The following is a 22,371-nucleotide window of genomic DNA, read 5'->3' on the forward strand; positions in this document are numbered from 1 at the left end:
AGGATTTAAATAAAAAGACATTTATTTACAAAACATTTACAGTCAGCTAAGAAAATAAATATGTATTTAACATTTTTACAGGTTAAAATTATCGTAAACAAATATTTAAAAAAACGCCTGGGTCTTTACTGAAAAGGTAAACGGAGTTAATTCAAGTGTTCAGGTCATGAATATGGTTTAGTGGTAAATCACAAACTAAAGGTTTCAGAGCAACTCCTCAGTCCTTTACCAAAAAGGAGTATCCTTTAAAAACCTTTTTAATGCATGACTTTAAAAACTATAAAAAGGCTTCGAACTGGTTTACAGTCGCCAGCTGTAGTTTGTCTTTTAAAGCACATTCAAGTTTTAAAAATGAAAAAAACTAAGAGGTTAAACTGTCTTCAGGATCAGGAGTTGATAAGACTTGTATCCCTACACATCGTGCTTGTCAACGATGACGTTCCCATCTTTGTCTTTAATCCTGACCCGTCCTGTGGGGTACCGCGTCTCCTGCCGGCCGTCGGTGTAGACAGTCTTCACGGTGCCGTCAGGATACTCTCTCCTCTTGTAGTCTGCTGTGTGGATCTCCCTCTGGCCCGTGTTGAAGTGGATCTCTTTGGTACCGTCCCTTAGACAAACACACAGTCAAACCATGAGTGGTCGAGTCTAGAGCTGAAACGATTCCTCGAATGATTCGAGGTACTCGATTACAAAAAATACTCGAGTAATTTTCTTCGCCTCGAGGAATTGTTTAATTTTAAAAAAGATCAAAGAGTGGTATTTCAAATAGAGCTGAGGCCATATTAAGAGAGTTTTCAGACCCCTCAAGCTACCTCTTATACAAAATAGCAAATGGCAACAAATCTAGCTTCTTTTCTGGAGTCTGGAGACGAATGGGTCATTCTACGAAACAGGTGCCATTTGGGTCTGCAGCATTTGATGAGATGTACAAGGCACAAAAAATGTGTCAAAGTGTGTTTACAAATTTTGGAGCTACCAAAGCAAGTGCTCTTATTGACATGCTGTATCAGAAAATTCTATTTCTTAAAGAGAAAAATTTTCATTCGAAAAATAACTGCTCTTTAACTAAATAAAAATGTATTTTATCCAATTACTCGATTAATCGATGGGATTTTCAGTAGAATACTCGAATACTAAAATATTCGATAGCTGCAGCCCCAGTCGAGTATTGTTGGACGAATTTCTGAAGATTTTTTTACTTACGGGTTGACTTGTATGACGGTCCCGTCTGTCAGCACGCTCTCTTCTCGGCCGTTTGGAAAAAGGTTTTTGACGGTCTGATCTGGGAAGGTGATTTCTTTCCGTCCGTCTGGGTAATGCTTCTCTGGAGACGAGTCAAATGTATGAAAACAGTAAAACCAACTGTTGCTCCTTCTCATGAAGCTACAGACAAAGTGCTGCACTGATAACAACCATCTCTCACCTGTCTGGTTGTTGGGAAAGTGCAGGACCTCGATGCCATCTGGGTAGGTGATGTGTGTGGTTTGCGCTTCAGCGTAGTAATAGATCTGGGGAGCCGTAAAAAGAGTGTTGTCTCATCAGAAAACGTGTTTTTATGAGCTTTAAATATTTATTTAAAAGCAGAATCAGTTTCATGAGTTTGTGTCTGAAGCTCTCACCACTCTCTGGTCGGCTGTGACCTGTTTGGTGTCCCCGTTGAAGAAGGTAACTTTGACCGTCAGTCCGTCGGCTGAAACTTCCTTCTGGGTCCCGTTGGGGAAAGAGATGCGACGGTCGCCGCTCGCCAGAACCTTCTCTATCTGGAGTAAAAACATCACTGATACTTAAATACTTCAAATCCAAAGACAGTAAATATTTCTAGCTCTCATTCCTTCTTCTTCGTCCTCACCTTCCCATCCAGGTGTGTGATCACCTCCTGAACCGACTCTGGCTCCTTTGCCTCGCTGCTCTCAGCTTCTTTTAGCTCATGGTCCTACGAAAAGATGATGCCAAAAACACAAATAAGCTCATGAACACGACGGTCAAAAGTCATATCAGTAGGTCGTTGATCTTCTTTGATAGTCTTCTTACCAGGGAATGATTCTGCGAACTGTCTTGGGTTGGCGGTTTGTCCCGACTGTTGCTGACAGCAGGTGTCGACTTCTCCTCTTTCCTCTTGCCGGGCAGTGAGGAGGAAGAGGAGGAGGAGGAAGGCTGAAAGGAGACAGGAACCGAGGATTTTCTCAGGCTGCTCTTCATCCCTGAAACAGTCAACACAAGTTGTTTAAGCTGCACATCAAGGATAATCAGTGGTTTAAAAATCTCTGCGGTCTGAGCCTCTTCACCGACCTGCAGCAGCCTGACTCTCCCTGCAGCTCCTCACAGGTGGTGCAGTCGTGCTGCTGTGTGGAGGACTGCTGCTGCTGCTTCCTCTGGAGTCCAGCGGGCTCTGAGCGCACAGGAAGGAAACAAATCGTTAGCATCACGCCATGATAAACAGACAATGTGAAAGGTAGACAGAGCACGAAACACTTTAAACATGCTCACAGCAAACTTCACTCCTTTGGTCACGGACGAAATGTTGCTCTCAGACATTCTGTGACGATCTTTAGATGCTTTGTCTTTCTCTGCAGTGACCGGACTTCTCTTCCAGGCGCTGAGGCGAAGCTTCTCCAACGTTTGGATCTAAAATTAGAAGACAAAACTTTTAATAATAAACCATAAAAAAAAAAAACATGGCTGCAACTTCAGCTAAAGTAAGTAAGTTCCCCCCTTCATGCAGACCAGTGACCAGGGTTCCCACTGATCCTTAAAAAGTCTTATGCCGCAGCCACACCGGACGCAAACTCGCGAATTTAAATGCATCACGCCTGTAACGCTCATTTAAAGACTGAAAGCCCAAAAAAGCATCTGAAAAATAATGAGCTGTGGTTTCAAAAGTATGACAGGAGAGTGTGTGAAAGCCTTTGAGATCACTGGTAATCCACCTCCACTTGCCCTGCCTGGCTGTTCCCTGCGACCTCATCCCCGACCCCCCGACCCATGTTCCCTGAGGTCTCCCTGGGGATAATGAAGGAAAGAGAGGACCGCAGAGAACTTCCATCTTTTCCCTGGCTCTGCCCCTGCCCCCACTCCTCCCTCCTCTCCTTTTTTCTCCTTCATCTTCCAGCGGGGTTGGAGTTGGAGCAGGTGGCGGTTCTCCCCCAACGTCATCAAATCAATGATGTCGTGGGGGAAGTCATCGCTGATTGGCTGCCGTGGCGCAACCTCACGCGAATTCACGTCGAAAGTTCAATATCTTCAACTCGAGCACTGAGGCGTCTGATGCCCTAGACGCGCCATGCAAACACGTCTAACACACTGTCCTGGGCGAATCGGCATCTAAACGCGTCTTTGCATTGACTTTGTATGTAATCTCAACGATGTGGCCGTACCATTACAAGGCACTGAATTCATGAATCCAAAAACAAGGCCTTCAATGCCTTAAAATATCTTAAATTAATCTCTGGAAGTCTTTAAAAATGTCAACACATGTTAATATGATTGTAAATTGCCCCAAATTGCCACATAATCATGGTCACATCATGCAGTCACGATAGCAGAACCAACGAAAACTGATGTGGTTGCAGCTGGGTTTTCTGTCTGTTTGGGTTTATTGTGAAGTTGGTCTTAAAATTAATTTCAAATAACATTAAAAAGTCTTGAAAAGCCTTGAACTTATCTTGCCTTAAGCTGTACGAACCCTGAGTGACACTAGAGACATTAATCTAAGATTTGACGCTGTAGGCTGAGAAGAATTAACTTGCAAAGTACTTGCAAAAATGTTTTCTTTGGGAAGACTGAAAGCTAGGGTTTAAAATCTTGTCTAATTTCTTTTCTCTCTGTTTTCTGCGCTGTGGGCTGCATGTTTTCACGTGCGCCTGGTGCTGTGTGGCTTCAGCTGAGTGGAGGTTGTCACCTCGTCTCGCAGAGCGCCGTTCTCCTGGTTCAACGTGTCGATCTGCTGCCTCAGTCGGCCGTGCGTGGCAGCCCAGCGGCTCTCCTTCCCCCTCAGTTCCTCCTGTAGGGAGCTCAGCTGCTGCTTCAACACCTGGCAGAAAAAGGGACAGGAAGAGATTAAAGGGGAATTCCACCTATTTTAAGATTCATCAGAGCAAAGCTACACAGGGACAGCTTTACTTCATTTTCTGTGCTGCGACTTTGGATTGTGGAGTCAAAATATACAGAGATGGTAAAAATATCTGATGTGATATTTCAATTTTCAGACAGTACAGCTGTTTCTTTTTAAGACTTTTGGCCACTAGGGGGCAGCAGATCTGTGCAGTTAATGCAACAGAGAAGGATCATTAAACTGTATAAGATTTGTACGTCGTTACCTGGATCTCCTCTCGCTCCTTCTTGTCGGGAATCGCTCTGGCAGCTAACGTGTGCTTCTCAAACAGTTTGCGCTCCCTCTGCAGCTTCTTGTTCTCCTCCCTTTTGTGCTCCTCAAACTTGGCGAGCTCCTCTGCCTTCGTCTTCTCAAACTCCAAACGCTCTTTCCTACCAAAAGGAAAAAAGACACGTGAAGATGGTTGATGCAGGCTGGACCTACAGTAAGTAATTGAATAGATGTGACGAATGAGATTTATAGGATCAATTACTCTTGTAGTTGATTTAAATTCCTGGTGTCATAATATTATTTTTTATTGGTATTATTTAAAGGTTTATTTCCCCAAATTGCTGATACTGCTTGACTTTTTATTTTTGGCACTTTCTTTCTGGATATATTAAGTTTTTGATTTGCCACAAAAAAGAAAAACAAGTTGAGGCTAAAATGTAGATATAGGTTTTGAATGATATTGAAGGATAAAAAAGAAGGAAGTATGCTTGTTTTGGACTTATGTCTTGAACATTGTACTTAAAATGTTCTATGGCACAAATTAAAAAAACAAAACAAGACAAAAGTGGAAATAAATCAAAACAAATCAAAATAAACTCTCAGTTTAAATAATTATTCCCTGAAAGCAGAGCTCAACATCTAGAAAACGATTACACAAAGTTTAAAATGTGACAACAAAGACGTCTCTAATAAGGTGTGTTACAGCTGATTTTGTGGAGAAAACTCACCTGAGAGTTTCCTGGTTTCTCTCATTCTCCTGTCTGAGTTTGGTGAGAGCAGCGTTTTCTTTCTTGAATCTCTCGATCTCGATCTCCAGCTCCACCAGCCTCTCTCTGAGCTGTCTGGACTGGACCTGTTGACCTGGGGACAGAGAGACACACACATCAAAACACACACCTGAGAAAAAGTTATCAGAGTGTTAATGCCTCAAGCTGAAAACTCTGGTCATGTCAAAAATAAAAATGAAATGTGAGAAGAAAATAAAAATGTATTTAGACTAAAAAGCTAAAAAGGAAGGAAAGAAGGAAAGATTGATGCTTCAGCGACCTGACGTGTCTCCTCCTCACCTGTCTCCTCATCTGACTTCTTGGACTCAGGAGCAGCCGGAGGAGGAGGAGGAGGGAGAGGTGCATTCTGGGTCTTTGGCTTCAGAGAGGGAAACAGCCTCGTCATGAGCTGGGAGGCCGGAGCAGGATCTGGCTCCTGATTGGCTGACCCAGTAACCCTCTCCATCTCCACAGCTTTGCTCGCTGCCACCTTCCTCTGCAGAGTCCGCTCCGGAGGAGAGACCCGGCCGCCTGTTTCCCTGGAAACTGGGCTGAATCCTCTGCTGTCATTGGCTGAGCTGACCACAGTGTCCTCCAGGTTGTTCCAGGTGTCGTTGTCGTCGAACACGACTTGACCCTCGTCTCCGTCCTCGATCAGAGTGGGCTCGTCTTCAGCGCTGAGGACGCTGTCACTCTCACCTTCATCGACCTGAGCCCCATCTGAGTCTCTGCAGCTGTCGTTGTCCTGATAGGTGCGCTTATCATATGGCAGGTTCGACGGTGCAGGAAAGCTAAGGATGCTGGGTAACGAAGGAGGTTTGACCCGCAGGTCCTCAGAGTCAGAGCTGCCACAGGAGGAAACGTCAGAGCTCACATGATTAACCTCCCTCCTGGAGTCGGTTTCATTTTCACTCTGGATGCTCAGTTTGTTCTCGAGTCTATCGTCTTTGACTTTCAGCACAAACACTTCAGGGTTCATGGCGCCACTTTTAACCGCCAAACAACCACTGCTGCCGACGCTGCTGCTCCTCTGAGGAGCGGCTTTGGGAGGGGATTTGATGGGGGTGGAGGAGAGCCGGCGTGGAGGGAGACCTCTGGCTGCCTGCAGCTGGTCCATCTGAAGAATCTGAAAGAAAAGAAACATTTTATTTTACATCACATCAATTTATATCACAAGCATCTAATCAGAGACGAACAAAAATAACACAGAAAGTCCTGATGTAATTGCGAGATGTTTGTCTCCATATCCTGATCCAAAAGTGATCCTCATGTCTAGGCCTGTCATGATAATCAATAAATCGATTAACTGAACCATAAATAAAAACGTCCTCAGTAAGTTTGCCAGCCTCGATGACACGTGCATGCATGTTTGTTTTCCTCCTCTCTTTCGACCAAAGAGGCTGAATGAGAAGATGGCTCACTACGTCTATCTTTCCTAACATCTGGGTGCATAGGTTCTATAGCAGATTTAGCAGATTTATGGCGGAGTGAGCATCTGTCAAAAATGCGATCTTTGGCGTGAAGACAGGGCTGCTCGCGCGTACACACGGAGAGAGCTGAAGCGAGCGTCCTGAGGGGTAAGGAGGAAACACACGCTAATATAAGTGATGGCACCAAAGATACGGTTCTTAAGCCGCCTACCACAGTCCCAGTGTGGGAATATTTTGTTTTTTATCAGAATGAACAAAGTGTGAGCTCATGAACACCAACGAGCTGATATGTCGCATCCGTTTGAAAATAGTGGCGACGAAGAAGAAGAAGGGGAGGTGCAGCAGAGCCTTGTTCTTTGACAATCCGCTCTTACTGAGGCTTTTGGTCGGCAAAGTAAATAGAAATAAAAGCGCCAAATGGTGGCGCTCAAAGACAGATACATTGCCAAAGAAATGCAGCCCTTCAATACGGTTGAAAGCCAGAAATGTTCAAAATGTTTGACAGACAGTACGGATTGACTGGGAAAAAGTACATGTTACAAACAATTCAGGAACTGTATAAACTCCCTTTTATTTAGGCTTTAGTTTTTATTGTCTTTTTTTTTTGTTTTTTTTGGAGTTTCGTTTTTTCTTTAGAGACCGGGTCTATGTTTAATTGTTTTTGATTAGTATTAATTTTATTATTTATTATTATTTTTATTATATTTTATTATATTATTAGTATCATTTTCATTGACATGTATTTTTTTCTAAAAGAGAGTCCATTTCATTTTCATTGTATTTTTTTTCTCTTTCTTGTTTGTTAAATTTATTATATTTTCTGTTTAATTTATTTAACTTTTCAAGATCCTGACCTTTTAATTACAGTTAAATACTCTTAAGAAATTAAAGTTTCTTGCTTTTGATATGGTGTACTCACTTTCTATAGAAGAATTCGAAAGGCCTCAAAATGAAATGTAACACTTCTTTGAGTGAGTCTACTACCTTCATGACGAAGGAGGAGTTGGAGGAGAACGACAGCTCTTCAGCAGCCTGCTCCAGAAGCTCGAACTCTCCCAGCTCCATGTTCTCCAGCTGCCGGTCACAGTCCCAGCGCTGCAGCTTCTCCTGGAACGACAGCTCGAAGGACTCCTGAGGAACCACTCCTCCTCCTCCTCCTGTCCCGGTTTCTTCCTCAGCTGACTCTTCACAGCTTCTCTCGCCGGCAGCTTCCTTCTCAGCCCTTTCGGTTAAGACGCCGACCTGTTTGGTTACAGGGTTCGGCTGCGTGTTCTGACCAATCACCCTGGACGTTTGCGCTGACACACCCCCTTTCCTGTTCCTCTGCTCCTGCTGATGTTTGGTTTGTCGGCTGTCTGACTCAGTTTGAGCACTCTGATGTGAATCTGTGTTCTGCCTCTGATGACTTCCCAAAACCTTGGTCCGTGCTGCTTTGCTCTCCGCCCTGATGTCCTGAGGCGGGGAGCTGACGCCTTTCAGTCTGTTCTCCTTGTTGAGTGAGGCGGTTTTACGCTGGACAGGAAGCCTCTGGGCACCGTTAGACCTGCCTCTCTGTAGCGACACGGGCTCTGATTTGCTGCGGGACAGCGTCAAGGACTTGGGTTGTGGTTTGGGATCTTTTTTAATCTCCGTTTTTGGTAATAAGGCTTTACGATTGTTGGTAAACCTGGAGAGGCCCTCGCCTCGCTTCAGGAAAGCTCTCTTAGGAGGAGCTTGTGCTGCTTCAGCTCCATCTTGACCCTGTAAAGGAGATAATAAACAAAGTGAAGAATGAAGAGATAAACACTTTCAAAGTAAAAAAAAAAAAAAAGACTTATAGAAGATTTTCATATCCTCTCACCTGCTGCTGTCGTGTACTTTTCAGCCTCTGCTCCTCCAGTCTCAGCTGCTCCTCCAACAACTCCTCAAATGTCTTCTTCTGACCCCCAATTCCAGGGTTTATGGGTCTGGAGACAAACACAGAACATAAAATAACTCCTTCAGCCTCTGCAACATAAATTGTGAAGTTACCTCCTCATCTTTTTCACTCTGAACATCAGAATGATGAATCTACCTCTCTTGGAAATCTTTTCCTCTGCTTGTCTGACTGAAAGCTTCTCTGTTATTTGGTATTAAGGTGTCGTCTTGCTCGTGAAAACGGCTGGTGTCCACACTCTGCTCCTGATCTCCTTCTCTGGAGCTCCACGATCCTGCAGGAAACACACAAAGACTTCAATAAGACGAACTCTAAATACAGAAACTTCTCATGATTAAAATAATATCCTCACCGTCTTCCTCATCCTCAGTCTCCTCATAATGTTGGCCTTTCAGTGGCTCCGTCTGTCTCCCTCTTGGTGACAGCTCTTGTTCCTGGTGGAGGCCACAGGTGGGGTCCTGTTGGACCTTATGATTGTTGATGGAGGGGCTGGAGGGGGTCACTGTGAGATGACAGGTTAGAGTCACTTTATACGGCTTAAGGAGAACAGCATAAAATTGAGAGGAAGGACTCTGCAGATTGGCATGTATCACAGTTACTCGTGTCTTCCTCTGCCTTACCTTCTGTGCAATCCTGCGATCCATTCATCAATCCCAGCAGCCTCTGCTGCTCCTCCTGCAGGCGAAGCAACTCCTCCAACTGATGAGCTTTCAGCTGCTCCTGCATGTGCTGCTGCCATTTCCTCAACTTGAAACAAACAATACAATAAAGTGTTTTACTCTTACCTGGATGCAGCTAACATTACAGAAACATGATTCCAGTTAAATAATTCAAAATCCGATATAATCCTCTGTTCCATTGAAATGTTTTCATTTATTTTCTCCAGGCTCGACTATTGCAACTCCCTCCTCCCCGCTATAAATAAAAAATCTCTCCATCGCCTCCAACTGGTCCAGAATGCAGCAGCTAGGCTTTTAACTGGTTTTAACAGACGGCATCACATCACTCCAGTTTTAGCCTCCCTCCACTGGCTTCCTGTGAGTTTTAGAATTGATTTTAAGATTTTATTGATTACTTTTAAAGCAATCATGGGGCTGGGCCCCAGTTATTTATCTGAGCTTTTAGTCCCATACGTGCCAGCCCACAGCCTTAGATCCTCTGGTGAAGGCCTGCTGGTCGTTCCAAAGTCGAGACTCAAAACTAAGGGTGAACGAGCTTTCTCCATCTGAGCTCCTCGACTTTGGAACGACCTGCCGGAGGAGATAAGGCATGCAGAGTCTGTTGCTTCTTTTAAGTCCCTTTTAAAGACTCACTTTTACAAACTTGCTTTTATGTGATGCCATCTTTTACTGTCTTTTACCGTCTTTTAATGTCTTTTATCTCTATCTTATTTTGTTTTACTGTTTGTTTTTCTTTACCTTCTTTTACTTCTTTTCATTAATTTATGAATACTATTATGTGCTATTAATTATGATTTTAACTTTTTAATGTTCACCTTTTTAAACTCTTTTCCAGATAATTTTTAGACCCTTTTTAATTGCCTTAACTCTTGCTCATGTTTATTACTGTATTCTATCATCGCCACTTATTTTTTGTTATTTTGTAATTTTATCATCATTGTGCATTTCATCTTTTTATATTTTCTGAACTGGATTTCTGCTTTCATCCCTTTTTTATTGTGCATCCTATTCTTGCTGATTTTATGTTTTTTTTTTTTATGTTTGGTCCTCATGGTCTCTTTTTAGGCTGCATGGTTCTTGTATTGTCTGGGTTCCTATAAAGTACTATAAATCATGGAAAGGACCTTTTCACCTCATGTCTTTTCAAATTGTCTCTCTCTGTTAGTCTTGATTTAAGCTGTGCTTTTTGTTTTTACTTTAATGTGCTCAGTGTTTGTTTGTGTTTTATTATTTTGTGCTGAATGCTTGTCAAAGCATTTTGTAAACTATGTTTTTAAAAGTGCAATACAAATAAAAATTATTATTATTATTATATATAATTATATCACATCAGGATACTGACCCTCTAATAGCTGGATCATGTATAACGGGGTCAATCTATTTAACTTCATTCTGGAGTTACTCTCATGTGTGCCAAAATGTCATGCGTAAGCGTCTCATCAGGAGTTGATCTTGCTGGCAGACAGAAGGATGAATGTACACTAGCTAACTCTCTAATTGAAAGTGTCCCTTAGTGCTCGTTAAGGGGCTTTGCAGCACTTAAAAAAACTATTCCTTTGGCCTTTGTTTAACAGACATGTCAACGTATTTAACCCATTGTGACCTCGCTCAGTCACTAATTCCTCCTCTAGGCTTTTCTAACATGCTAATTTGTTTGTGAGGTTCCTGCTACATTGCATGCGCAAACCTCTTTCCATAACTGAGTCTTTGCCAGCATAAATAGTCTGTCCTCAGGTGAACTGTACTAAAGAAGGCAGGTACAGTCGAGAGTGTTTGTTCACTGTGAGCAGTGGAGGTAGGGATTATCAGGTAACTAAGAAGCTGTGATATAATCAAAGCAAAATTCCTCTCAAAATGCCACAAAACCACATCAACTGATGTCTTAACCTAGTAAGAATGTGTTAGTCCAACTTACATTAGTCTGATAGAGAGTAAGGTGTAACCAAAGGCTTATAATAAAGTCTTAAAGTGTCTTTCTGACCCTATTTGTGCACAAATATCTACAGTCTCTTAGTATTCTTCGCACTTATAAGCAAGTAACTTGCATCCCAGGTCTTAAAAGAAACATTAAAGGTAAGGAGAGGTGATTGAAAAAGAAATGTATATTGTTTTACCTGTTCCAGCTTCATCTGCAGAGAAAAATCCTGCGACCCCATTTCATCCAAACCGTCCAACTCTCCATTTGCATCCCTCAGGGGGGCAGATAACAGACTGTTTACAAGCCTGTCAGTCCCAGCCTTCACTTCTCCAGGTGGCCGTACAAATCCATCCCCACCGACACAGCTGCTGTCGGCGGAGGCTGGCAGAGGGGAGAAGTCGGAGGTGAAGGAGTCGTCCGGCTCCAGAGGAGGGGATCCCACCGAAGAGATGTGGCGCATGGAGACAGCCAAGTCCGGGGTGGGTGTAAGGATCACCCCGGCTCTGGTGCTGCTTGGCATCCACCTGGCCAAGAAGTCTGCCTGCGAGTACTGAGGCCCGGCTGGAGATGACATGATGACCGCGCTGTCTCATGCAGAGCTCGCTAATCTGGGATTTGAGCAACAGATTATAGTGACAGGTGAGGGGTTAATCACACCGTGAATACACATTGGCACCGACTCAGACGATACCAAGAAGCCTATAAATAGTGACCAGTTTAAGTTTAAATAACAGTGGCTATAAATGAGAATCTGTTTTAAACACGTTACACTCGTTAACTCGAAGAATGTCACGATAGAGCTTTTAATAAGGATGGGTTGGTTTCGTTAGCAACAGTAAACTTTATTGCAGCAGTTGACAAGAACAGTTAAACCGATGTCAATACAAAAAGATGAATAATAAAAGTGCCTAGAATATCTCATTATTCATCTTTCATTGCAGTTTTTCTTCATAAACAAACCTCGGTGCATTTAAAAGGCTTGGCTTCCATATTAATACAGCCTCTAGCTAACAGTTACACCACCTATAGACTACAAAAGTTATAAACGAGCCGTTTAATCAATGTGACACACTGTTCACATTCACATCTTCTATTAAAATGTTAAAAATAAATGGTTTACCTTAAACATAGGTGAAAAGCGGTGTTAAAATGAGTGAAATCGAGCGAAATAACCCCATGACAAACAAAAGTTTCGAAGCCTGCCGCCATATCAAAACAAAGCCCGCGAGAGTAACAGAAAACGTAGAAAACTACGGAGTTGCATTCTGGGTAATGTAGTTCAGATGTAGTCTACGCGTTTTTTCCTGGTTTCCCATTAGTTTTAAGATATTCTTTCGATGATAATGTAATGAATACTTTTATCTAAACTTAATTTCCTTTTTAAATCTGAGACGTGGAGGTAGTTTATACATATTTTGACAAAAGAAAGTCACATCGGGCTATGTCCTGTACGATCAGTAACATATTTCAAAATAAAAGTCATTTTGTTTAAAAGTTAGCCAAAAACGGCGTTAAGTTCCCATTAATTATCCTCACATCCTATTTCAGTATCTTTTTTATACTTTTAACGTTTATTTGTTTACTTGTAGTGCTAATCCGTTGTGTTTGTCTAAAATAAGTCGGACACATGAATTTATTTCGACAACTGTATACCGGATGTTTTGCTCTACAACTGTGATTGGTTGATACGAATACCGAATGTCACGCGCTGTTAGTGAGTGATATCCTCTGTGAGTTGGTACAATGGAGAGGATTTTATGTGAAACTCACGGTAAGATAACGAAATTACTTCGTGTTATTGTTTGTTACTACATGAATTGTTAGAGTTTGTGTTTTTAGGGGCATCAGTTTTGTCTTATTTCCTGAAATACTGTTTGTTTTGTGGATGACACTGCATTTTCTCCTGGCTCTCTTTGAAACGTCCACTTTCTGTTTTACTAAACCTTGCTGTGTCGTAATGTCTAGTTTCGCTTTTTGGCAGTTATCTGTATTTCTACTTACTTCCACAGGCAGCGTGTGTATGCTTAAAACGGGCGTTAAAGATGGACCAAATAAAGGCAAAAGCTTCTACGTCTGCGTTGAGAAGCAAGGCTGTGAGTTTAGCCAGATGTCAAGGTATTGATCCTTTCCTCGCTCCCTCACTGCATCCATCCAGTATCCACCTTTAAACGCCTGTTTTAACTGCTAGACTTACATCCCACCTCAGTCCAGGTATTGCTTCATATGCTGGGTTATGGGGTCATTGTTTAGCACACAGTCATGGTCCTTTTTTGGATTTGCTTGCAGCATCCCACCATCTCACTGCCTTCATCATGAGGATTCAATAGTGGAACTCCAAGCCCTCACATACAATCAAAAACAGCAGAGTCACAGGTAAGTTTTTAGGTCAATTATTTTAAGTAAATCATCTTTTTATTTAAAATAAAAATTTACAAAATATATGTAAGTCCAAATAAGTTGGATGATTTGAACCCGTGACTCTAAGTTCATTCTTGCTTTCTAGGTTGTTCTACAGGTGTGTTGTGGGTAAAAAAGCAGGCCAGAGGTGGTGTGGAAACGTGCCTTGGGGTGTGGTAAGAAAACATTCATTCAGTATTTAAAGATAGAAATTTTGTCTCATCCACTAATTTAAGGTCTTCATTGCTAACAGTTATTTTTTCTGTTATTATTGCAGCCAGAGAAGGAAAACAAAAACCCTCGATCAGACACACAGAAACCACCCTCCTGCCTGCCCCCTGTCAGAAACCCCTTCAGAGTTCCTAGGAAGACAGACGAAGACTCTGATTGTAGAAATTCACAGTTGGCTCCAGACAATGAGAAAAGAAGAGAGAAGGAGGAGGAGGAAAGTGAACCGAACCATGAGGCAAAAGGAGGAGACAATCATCAGAAAGAAAAAGAGGAGAGTGCAGCTAGAGGGAAGGTAGATTCATCGGATACTTACAGAGGTAAAGAACTTCCAGCTGGGATGAAGGTAAAGAAGAGAGTCTCAGATGAAGAGCGACACAGCCCAGCTGCAAAAGTGTCAGAGGAGGTGGTGGACAAGAAAAAAGAAAATCCCACTGAGCGGGCAGGTAACACAAGTCCCACTTCCACTGTCAAGAGTGTTCATCCTGAGAAAACAAATCAAACCACACAGGATCCTCACAAGGGCTCACTCCAGAAACCTAAGGATGGAGAACAAGCTAACCCTGCCCAGAGTACCAGCACCCAGGCTTTTAGAGACTCTGATAACACTGGGAATCCAACATCAGAGTCCAGCCAAAACAAAAACCAGCACAAACAGGATAAAGATGATGATGATGATGATGTAGTGTTGGTGTCTGTGAAACCAGCTACACAAAAAAATCCTGTTGCTGTCGTCCAGAAAACGCTGACGTCCTACCCGGGATTCAACCCAGCTTCTCAGGTCAAGGCTCAGCAAGGAGCGCAGAAAGGGCTGCACAGCCTGCTCACTGCCCAGCTACAGCAGAAGAAGGTGAGTTAGACATTTCTTCACTGTAATGTTTGTGTTTTCTGTAAATCTCACATTCTCTCTCCTGTTACAGGCCACTCTGTCTGTGGTGAATGTAGCAGCTCTCCCAGATAAAGGGGAGAGGTTGAGGACTCAAGTCAAAGAGCTGGAGGATGCGCTGGAGTCTCTGAGCCTTGCTGCTGCTTCCCAGCCTGGTAAGTCCCCATCTGTACATCAGGAATAATAAATCACCAAAATCCCATTCTGTTATATTCAAGCCATTAATTAACACAACTTTGATGCAGAATCACCTCCAGAACCCCAGGGTGCAAGTAACAGCAGTGAAGCTCGCACAGGTAGCAGCCAGTTGAACCCATTCAGCCGGATGGGAGGCACTGTTCTCCTCCCTGCTCCTCCAGCCCCGGGCTCCTTCCAGCACCAGGCCTCTGGAGGCTCTCTGGGGCTCCAGCTGAGCCAGGGATACACCCACAGCATGCATGGAGGTATAACAGTTCTGCAGGTGTTAGTTCTGACTCTTACAGGGGTTTGCGTCCATGTATTCCTTTAACTTTTCCACCACACCTTTTCTCACATCCATTCTTGTTTCCAGCCAACACACAGCCGCATGCCTTTTATGGTGGAAGAATGACAGAGGATCGTCTGCTTGCGGTGAAAAATGCAACCTGTGAGGCCATCGACGATCTTCACAAAAGCCTGGAGTCCTGCCCAGACCCTGAAGCTGAAGTCCCTGATCCCAGGGGTATCAAGGTGAAACAGGGACTCAGATTCTAAGAGTTAATTAACTTAAAATAGAATAGAATTGATAGTACTTTATTGTCTTTGTAACAAGTGCAACGAAATTGAGGTCACAGCAGCAATCAAGAAAACAAAAGTAAGAAAGTGTATAGAAAGTGTAAAAAGCTCCATAAGAAAATAGATGCTGACAGCTTGTCCATCATTGTCCAGTCAGCCAGCCTCCACCTCCACAGGGTCCAGGACTGAGCTTCTTCAGCAGTCTGTTCAGTCTCTGTCTCCTGAATCCTGTCTGCTCACAGCAGGTGAAGCTCTTCCAATGTGGCCTTGGTGTCTGCTGTTAGCTCTGTTAGCCATGTCTGTGAATAGCATGATGCTGGGTTAGCATGGCTTGCTCTTTCTTCTTATTGGAGATAGATCTTACGTTCCCAATAACAATGGATGGAAGGACAAGTCCATGTCGTCACTCCTTAGTTCACACATGAGAATCAGCACGTCGTCCTCACCTTCTTCTCTTCTTGTGGGGAAACATCCGGCCTTGCACCAGTTAGCATTGACATGCTACAGGCTGCTAACAGCTGATTTTACATGTAAACAGTGCAGCCATGGTCCCATGTAGGATCTCCAGACAAACACAGGAGCAAAAAGTAGTAAAAGTATCACTGAAGCCACAAAAAGTTTGGTGTCCATGACCAACAAATGAGCCATAAAAAGTAATGACCCACTCAAAGTGCAAAAATGACATAAAAAAGATAAAAATTACAAGAAATGGACTAAGAAGAGAGAGCTGCTGCAAAAGGCAGCCATAGCCAACAGGGCGGCGCCTAGCAATCAATAGGATTGTTGGAAATCTTCAGTAACTGCAATGCGTTTCCTCATACCTTTAGCCTTGCAATGAAGAAATTCCTCTAACTTTATAAAAAAAATGGGAAACTGTGTATTTGGGTCACTGTCACTAACATTATTCATCTTGGTTGGTCAGGTGACACTCCTCCCTCATCAGAGGAGAGCTTTGGCCTGGCTGCTCTGGAGAGAAACTCAGAATCCCCGTGGAGGAATTCTGGGTATGTAAACTTTTAAATTCTTCTTTATCTTTTTACTGAAAACAAAATCTCACTCATGTTTCAATCAGGCAGGAGTCGACTCTTAAAATCTGCACTCTGTAACTGGTTGTTCTCTACTTTCTGACGCAGCGGATGACATGGGTTTAGGTAAAACCCTCACCATGATTTCTCTCCTTCTGTCCATGAAGAAGAAGAAGCAAAAAGAAGAGGATGAAAAGAAGGAAGAGAAGAAGTCTGAAGGCTGGATCTCCAAAAGCGGTGAGTAAAACCTTTCCTGTCTGGATTTTGGAGGCGGAGTCTTGTTGTAGCGTTTGAAGTTTCAATAAGTTTTTTTTTTTTTTTTTTGATCACATAGACTCGAGTGTGGTAGCGTCTCAGAGCACTCTGATCATCTGCCCCGCCTCTCTGGTCCACCACTGGAAGAGGGAGATTGAAAGACACGTGAAGACAGGGAGGCTGACTGTGTATCTGTACCACGGCCCCAACCGCGAGAGGAGTGCTAAATTGTAAGACCCAGTGAAGACACTTTACAACAACTCATTAAAGGCTCAAACCTTTGGTCTTAAGCTTTTTATTTTTATTATTTTAAAGGATTTCAATCATTCTAAAAGGTATCCCCTCTCTGTCTCTCAGTCTGGCTGATCACGATGTAGTGGTGACCACCTACAGTTTGGTCTCTAAGGAGATCCCCATCCAGAAAGATGAGGCAGAGAATCCCAGTAAAGAAAGTGAACATGTGGTGAGTACACTCTTATTTATTTATAATATAAAACAACATCTCTGACTTTCCTTCACAAGCCTCAGAGCTGAAACCGATGACTCCACCTGTCGGATGTGGATGGATACAGTTAGAGAAGATACATGCCAGTTTTCTCTGGCACTGAATCAAAAACTCAGCTTCATTTTCACATCATCTGGTGTTGATTTCTTCCTCAGCCTCCACGCTCGGCTCCTCTCCTGCGAGTCAGCTGGGAACGGGTGATTCTGGACGAAGCCCACAACATCAAAAACCCCAAAGTCCAAACCTCTATGGCCGTGTGTCAGCTGAGAGCACGAGCTCGTTGGGCCGTGACTGGGACACCCATCCAGAACAACCTGCTGGACATGTACTCGCTGCTCAAGTAAGACAAAGATAACTTCCCTCAAAGAAATGCTTCCAGTTTTGTCTGGATGAAGTAAGAACAGATTCTGTTTGTCAGGTTTCTGCGGTGTGCTCCCTTCGATGAATACAAACTGTGGAAAGCTCAGGTCGATAACGGCTCAAAGAGAGGACGAGAGAGACTCAACATCCTGACGAGGACTCTGCTGCTCCGACGCACCAAGGACCAGCAGGACACCACAGGAAAACCCCTGGTAGGGACAGAAACACTCCTTTAACTCATATGCAGTGTCTACTAGACATGCACCAATCGATCGGTGCCAGTTTCCCTAATTTAGGGGGATCGGTGATCGGCCCATCCTTACATACAAAACTGATCTTGTACACCTCCAGGAAGGTCTGACAGCCAGCTTTTGTTGCTTTTTGCTCTGAGACTTAAAACTAAGGACACTTTATTGGTTGTTTTAAGTTAAAACATAAAGATTTTATTGTTTCACAGGTATTTTCAATAAAATAAGATTGGAACATTGAAGGTATTTGCTGTCAGTTATAAAAATAAAAAAATAAAAATCGGTATTGGAAAGTTTGGCTTTTTAAAGATCTGTGATCGGTGAAGCCCGAGTGTCTACTTAAGAAAACATGACACTGAGAACAGCTGATTCAAACATTCACACACCTGTTGGATGTCTCAGGTGTCTCTTCCTGACCGGACCTGCGAGGTGCATCAACTTAAACTGTCCGAGGATGAAAAGACTGTGTACGATGTGGTGTTTGCCCAATCCAGGTAACATTTTTATTAAACTGAAGCTTTTTTCATCTTGCAAATCTGCAACAGCAACGTGATGCAGCTCTTCTGCTATCACGCCATTGCACTTTTATGTCAATGTGGCAAAAGCGTTGAGTTCAAAGATGGACTGAAGTATTTTTCATTGACACCAGAATTTTGGTTCATTTTTCTTTTCTAGATCCACTCTCCAGAACTACCTGAAGAAACACGAAGGAAAAGACTTGAAAAACGGAAACGCCTCCAACTCTAATCCTTTTGAAAAAGGTGAGACTCTAACTGAACCAGTTACAGTTTTTCAACAGGCAGGACATCATTTAAAGGGGATATATCATGCTGATGCCTGATTTAATACTTACATATAATAAATTTGAAAACAAGACCTTACACCCCCTGAATTTTCAAAAAATGTATTGTATTGTACTGTATTTTTTCTGATATCCTAGAGCGAGATTTGATGCCTCTGAAAATAGGTCATTGCCAGATGGCCACGAGATTTCAAACATCGTGACAACACGAGGATCCTTTCTTTTTATTGGAGTAATCTGATAAAGCAGCTCCTCCTCTGTGATGTCAGTTAGTCACACAACCGCCACCGAGGGATACACCCACCAAGAGCCGAGTATAAACGTATAAACTATTCATGTTACAGTACCGCTTTGACTCACCACACTGAAGCGTCCTGAGATGATCTGTGTCCAGGTGGATTTTCTTCCTCCTGAGCTGCAGAACCGTCCGGGTCTGACTCGGGGTCCAATACAAAAGGACGTATCTTACACTCTGCCATTTTATTAGTGCTATCAATGCCTTACGGTGAAGTTTTGGCAAACAGCAAACTCGCTCGGTCTGCTCCATTCAATATGGCGATTTTGTAAATACTGCCATGCTGCAAAAACCGCCCCCTGGCTCTACCCCCTCCGCCCCTCTGATAGAACTGACCAATCAGAGCACAAAGGGCTGTGACGTTGGAGGTTACTGGAGGTCATTCTCCAAACGGAGCGTTTCAACGAGATCTTCAGAATGGCCTAAGATGAGGATATTGAGAACGCTATTGTGGGGCAATGAAGGAACTAAATGACTTGTACTGAGGGCAGAAATGCTTTACAGGCATCCTAGTCTGGTATAGTGAAAAGGGGAAACAAGCATGATATGTCCCCTTTAATGACAGTCGTGACTTACATTGCAGAGCTTGTGATTTGCTCTTACCACCTAAAGCTTGTGTGTTTGTGTCTCCTCTCTGCAGTGGCCCAGGAGTTCGGTATGTCCCAGGCTGACACTGCTCTGACAAACTCCCAGCAGCCCCAGCAGGCGTCCAGCACAGTCCACATCTTGTCCCTACTGCTGCGCCTGCGTCAATGCTGCTGTCACCTGTCACTCCTGAAGAAGGTGTGCATGCTCTCACATGCTGGGAATCATGAAAGCAAACCCACATAGAGTAAATAAAAGCTCTACTTCCTGTTTTTTGCCTTTTCTTTTCAGACTCTTGATTCCACAGAGCTGCAGGGTGACGGGATCATCCTGTCTCTGGAGGAGCAGCTCAACGCTCTGTCCCTCTCATCCAGCCCATCGCCATCATGTCCTGATCCTAAAGACACCGTAGCTCTTAACGGCACACGCTTCCCCTCACAGCTGTTTGAGGAAACCAAGGAGAGCTCCAAGGTGGTTAATCCTCACACGTACTCTATACCACAAACACTTTTAAAATCTTTCTGTGTGTTGACTAAAAGATGAACTGATTCCTCTGCTTTTGTTTTTCAGATATCTGCCATTGTTTCGGAGCTGAAAGCGATCAGACAGAAAAGAGCTGATCAGAAAAGGTACGAACATTTCGCTCTTTTTCAAACTGTATTCCAGATGTGCTCAGTAATCTTTTATCCTGTCAGCAGAAGTTTGAACATTTTTTTGGCAGCTGGGAGCATCTGCCAAATAGCTTCAAATCTGCCTCGTCTTTCCACTGTGTCATGAAGCTTCTCAGCAGAGAGAGACGGAAATGTTGATCCTCGTGTTTATGTTTTCATGGCTCTTTAAAAGTCTCTCTGTCCACTGAAGAAGATTGTCTACGCCCTCACACATTTCTCTAACTCTGATATTAAAAAGCTACATGTTAGTGGACATGTAGGCTACAAACATGTAATAATGTCACTATCATGCATGTTAATCCTCTCTCTGTTAATGTGCAGTGTGATTGTGTCCCAGTGGACCAGCATGCTCCGCATTGTAGCTGTTCACCTGCAGCAGATGGGTCTGAAGTATGGAGTTATTGACGGTACCGTGAACCCTAAACACCGCATGGACCTGGTGGAGGAATTCAACACTAACCCGAAAGGAACACAAGTAAATTTCACACAAAACAACAATAAAGGTTGCATAATTCCTCATAAAACAGCCTTGAGTATAATATTTTTGACTGTACATACATGAAAATTGTTGTTTGTGTTTCTGTTTAATGAAAAGGTCATGCTGGTTTCTCTGTGTGCTGGTGGAGTTGGACTCAATCTGATTGGAGGAAATCATCTCTTCCTCATTGACATGCACTGGTGAGAGACAAACATTTACATTATAAACTGAACACCAATATTGACTTGGAGACTGGTATTTGCTCCCCAGTGTGTTTAAATTGACCTCTTTAACAATTACAAATGCCAACCTTATTATCAGTAGTTAAAGGCAGTAACTGAAGGCAATGCTTTAATAAGGGGAGCACTAAGAACTGCTCTAACGTTGGTTTTAACTTCCACACTCTCACAGGAACCCAGCTCTGGAGGATCAGGCCTGTGACCGAATCTACAGAGTGGGACAAACTAAAGATGTCACCATCCACAGGTAATGAACCCACAGAAGGATTCACATAGAAACAGGATAGAATAGAATAGAAAATACTTTATTTATCCCCAAGGGAAAATTCAGGAGGAGTCACAGCAGCAATCAAGAAAACAAAAGTAAGAAAGTGTATAGAAAGTGCAAAAAGCTCCATAATAAAATAGATGCTGACAGCTTGTTCATCATTGTCCAGTCAGCCAGTCTACACCTCCACAGGGTCCAGGACTGAGCTTCTTCAGTAGTCTGTTCAGTCTCTGTCTCCTGGATCCTGTCTGCTCACAGCAGGTGAAGCTCTTCCAATGTGGCGTTGGTGTCTGGTGTGAGCTCTGTTAGCCATGTCTGTGAATAGCATGATGCTACTCTGCCTTCTGGTATTCCCTCTGTTGCTGGGATAGCATGGCTAGCTTGCCCATCTTTTGGAGATAGATCTTACATTCCCAACAATGACGGGTGGAAGGACAGGTCCATGTCGTCACTTCTCAGCTCACACCTGAGAACCAGCACGTCATCCTGACCTCCTTCTCCTCACCTTGTGGGGAAACATCCGGCCTAGCACCAGTTAGCATTGAAATGCTAACAGCTGATTTCACATGTAAACTATGAAGCCATGGTTAGGATCTCCAAAGAACAAAGTTCAAAGTTTTGTGTCTGCATTACTTTTTCAGGTTTGTGTGTGAAGACACCGTGGAGGAGAAGATTTCAACACTACAGGGGAAAAAGAGGGAGCTGGCCCAGAATGTGCTTTCAGGAACAGGCACCACCTTTACCAAACTGTCCCTGGCCGACCTCAGAACCATTTTCGGAGTCTGAGATGGAGAACAGTTCAATCTACAGCAGATGGCTGCACATTCAAGTATTCAAGATTCAGGTCATAGGGCTACAACTTAAAGTAGTTTCATCATGCTTGAAATAAGCTTTTAAACTTGAAACATTTTTATGCAAATTAAAATCAGCATTTAAAGACAGCTCAGGTTTATTCACTCAAGCTGAAGTGCACAGGGCAGGTTCTGCTTTTCTCACAAATAATGCCTCAACAGCCCTTTTTTATGCGGGAGTGTCAAAGTATTACATTATATGTAGCAGATTTAAGATGTTTTACCATGTTAGCATGTATTCTTTTAAGTTTTAAATACAGGGACACACTAAAACAGGATTTTTTTCTGTCAAAGTCACTCAAGTGTACTCTTTTGTTTTTGTCTGCTGCTTTAACTTACTTATATTGTGCTGTTTTATATGATTGTTTTAATAAATTTAGTTTGTCAAATCCACTTGAGTCTATGTCACCATTTGGATACAAGGATACAGGAAACTTGAATGATTTGGATTCAAATAATCAAGAAATAATGTTGAGATGAATTATGAAATGCTT

The 22,371-nt window shown here is 43.0% G+C and overlaps 2 protein-coding genes across 2 annotated transcripts; one reads left to right on the forward strand and one right to left on the reverse strand.

The window, feature by feature from the left end:
- Nucleotides 1-52: 52 nt before the first annotated feature.
- Nucleotides 53-12,278, reverse strand: cpap (centrosome assembly and centriole elongation protein). The gene is made up of 19 exons (XM_074694856.1): nt 12,152-12,278; nt 11,228-11,639; nt 9,054-9,180; nt 8,786-8,935; nt 8,572-8,707; nt 8,359-8,464; nt 7,503-8,258; nt 5,389-6,214; nt 5,050-5,182; nt 4,317-4,482; nt 3,899-4,030; nt 2,488-2,625; nt 2,290-2,389; nt 2,032-2,201; nt 1,850-1,933; nt 1,620-1,760; nt 1,424-1,508; nt 1,204-1,324; nt 53-607 (listed from the first exon to the last, which is right to left on the reverse strand). The coding sequence occupies exons 2-19, from the start codon at nt 11,603-11,605 to the stop codon at nt 412-414; spliced, it is 3,945 nt and encodes a 1,314-aa protein (XP_074550957.1). The 5' UTR covers nt 11,606-11,639; nt 12,152-12,278; the 3' UTR covers nt 53-411.
- Nucleotides 12,279-12,717: 439 nt separating this feature from the next.
- Nucleotides 12,718-22,220, forward strand: ttf2 (transcription termination factor, RNA polymerase II). The gene is made up of 23 exons (XM_074694857.1): nt 12,718-12,802; nt 13,041-13,146; nt 13,318-13,404; nt 13,535-13,604; nt 13,706-14,506; nt 14,577-14,697; nt 14,788-14,985; nt 15,093-15,250; nt 16,218-16,299; nt 16,429-16,557; nt 16,655-16,805; nt 16,933-17,038; nt 17,236-17,420; nt 17,499-17,652; nt 18,091-18,182; nt 18,364-18,449; nt 19,426-19,568; nt 19,662-19,841; nt 19,941-19,999; nt 20,363-20,516; nt 20,637-20,719; nt 20,931-21,005; nt 21,668-22,220. The coding sequence occupies exons 1-23, from the start codon at nt 12,775-12,777 to the stop codon at nt 21,810-21,812; spliced, it is 3,393 nt and encodes a 1,130-aa protein (XP_074550958.1). The 5' UTR covers nt 12,718-12,774; the 3' UTR covers nt 21,813-22,220.
- Nucleotides 22,221-22,371: the final 151 nt, after the last annotated feature.

The sequence above is a fragment of the Halichoeres trimaculatus genome, unplaced genomic scaffold (genome assembly GCF_033239565.1).
Source record: "Halichoeres trimaculatus isolate MK-OKI-2021-1 unplaced genomic scaffold, fHalTri1.1 fHalTri1_scaffold_19, whole genome shotgun sequence".
NCBI lineage: Eukaryota > Metazoa > Chordata > Actinopteri > Labriformes > Labridae > Halichoeres > Halichoeres trimaculatus.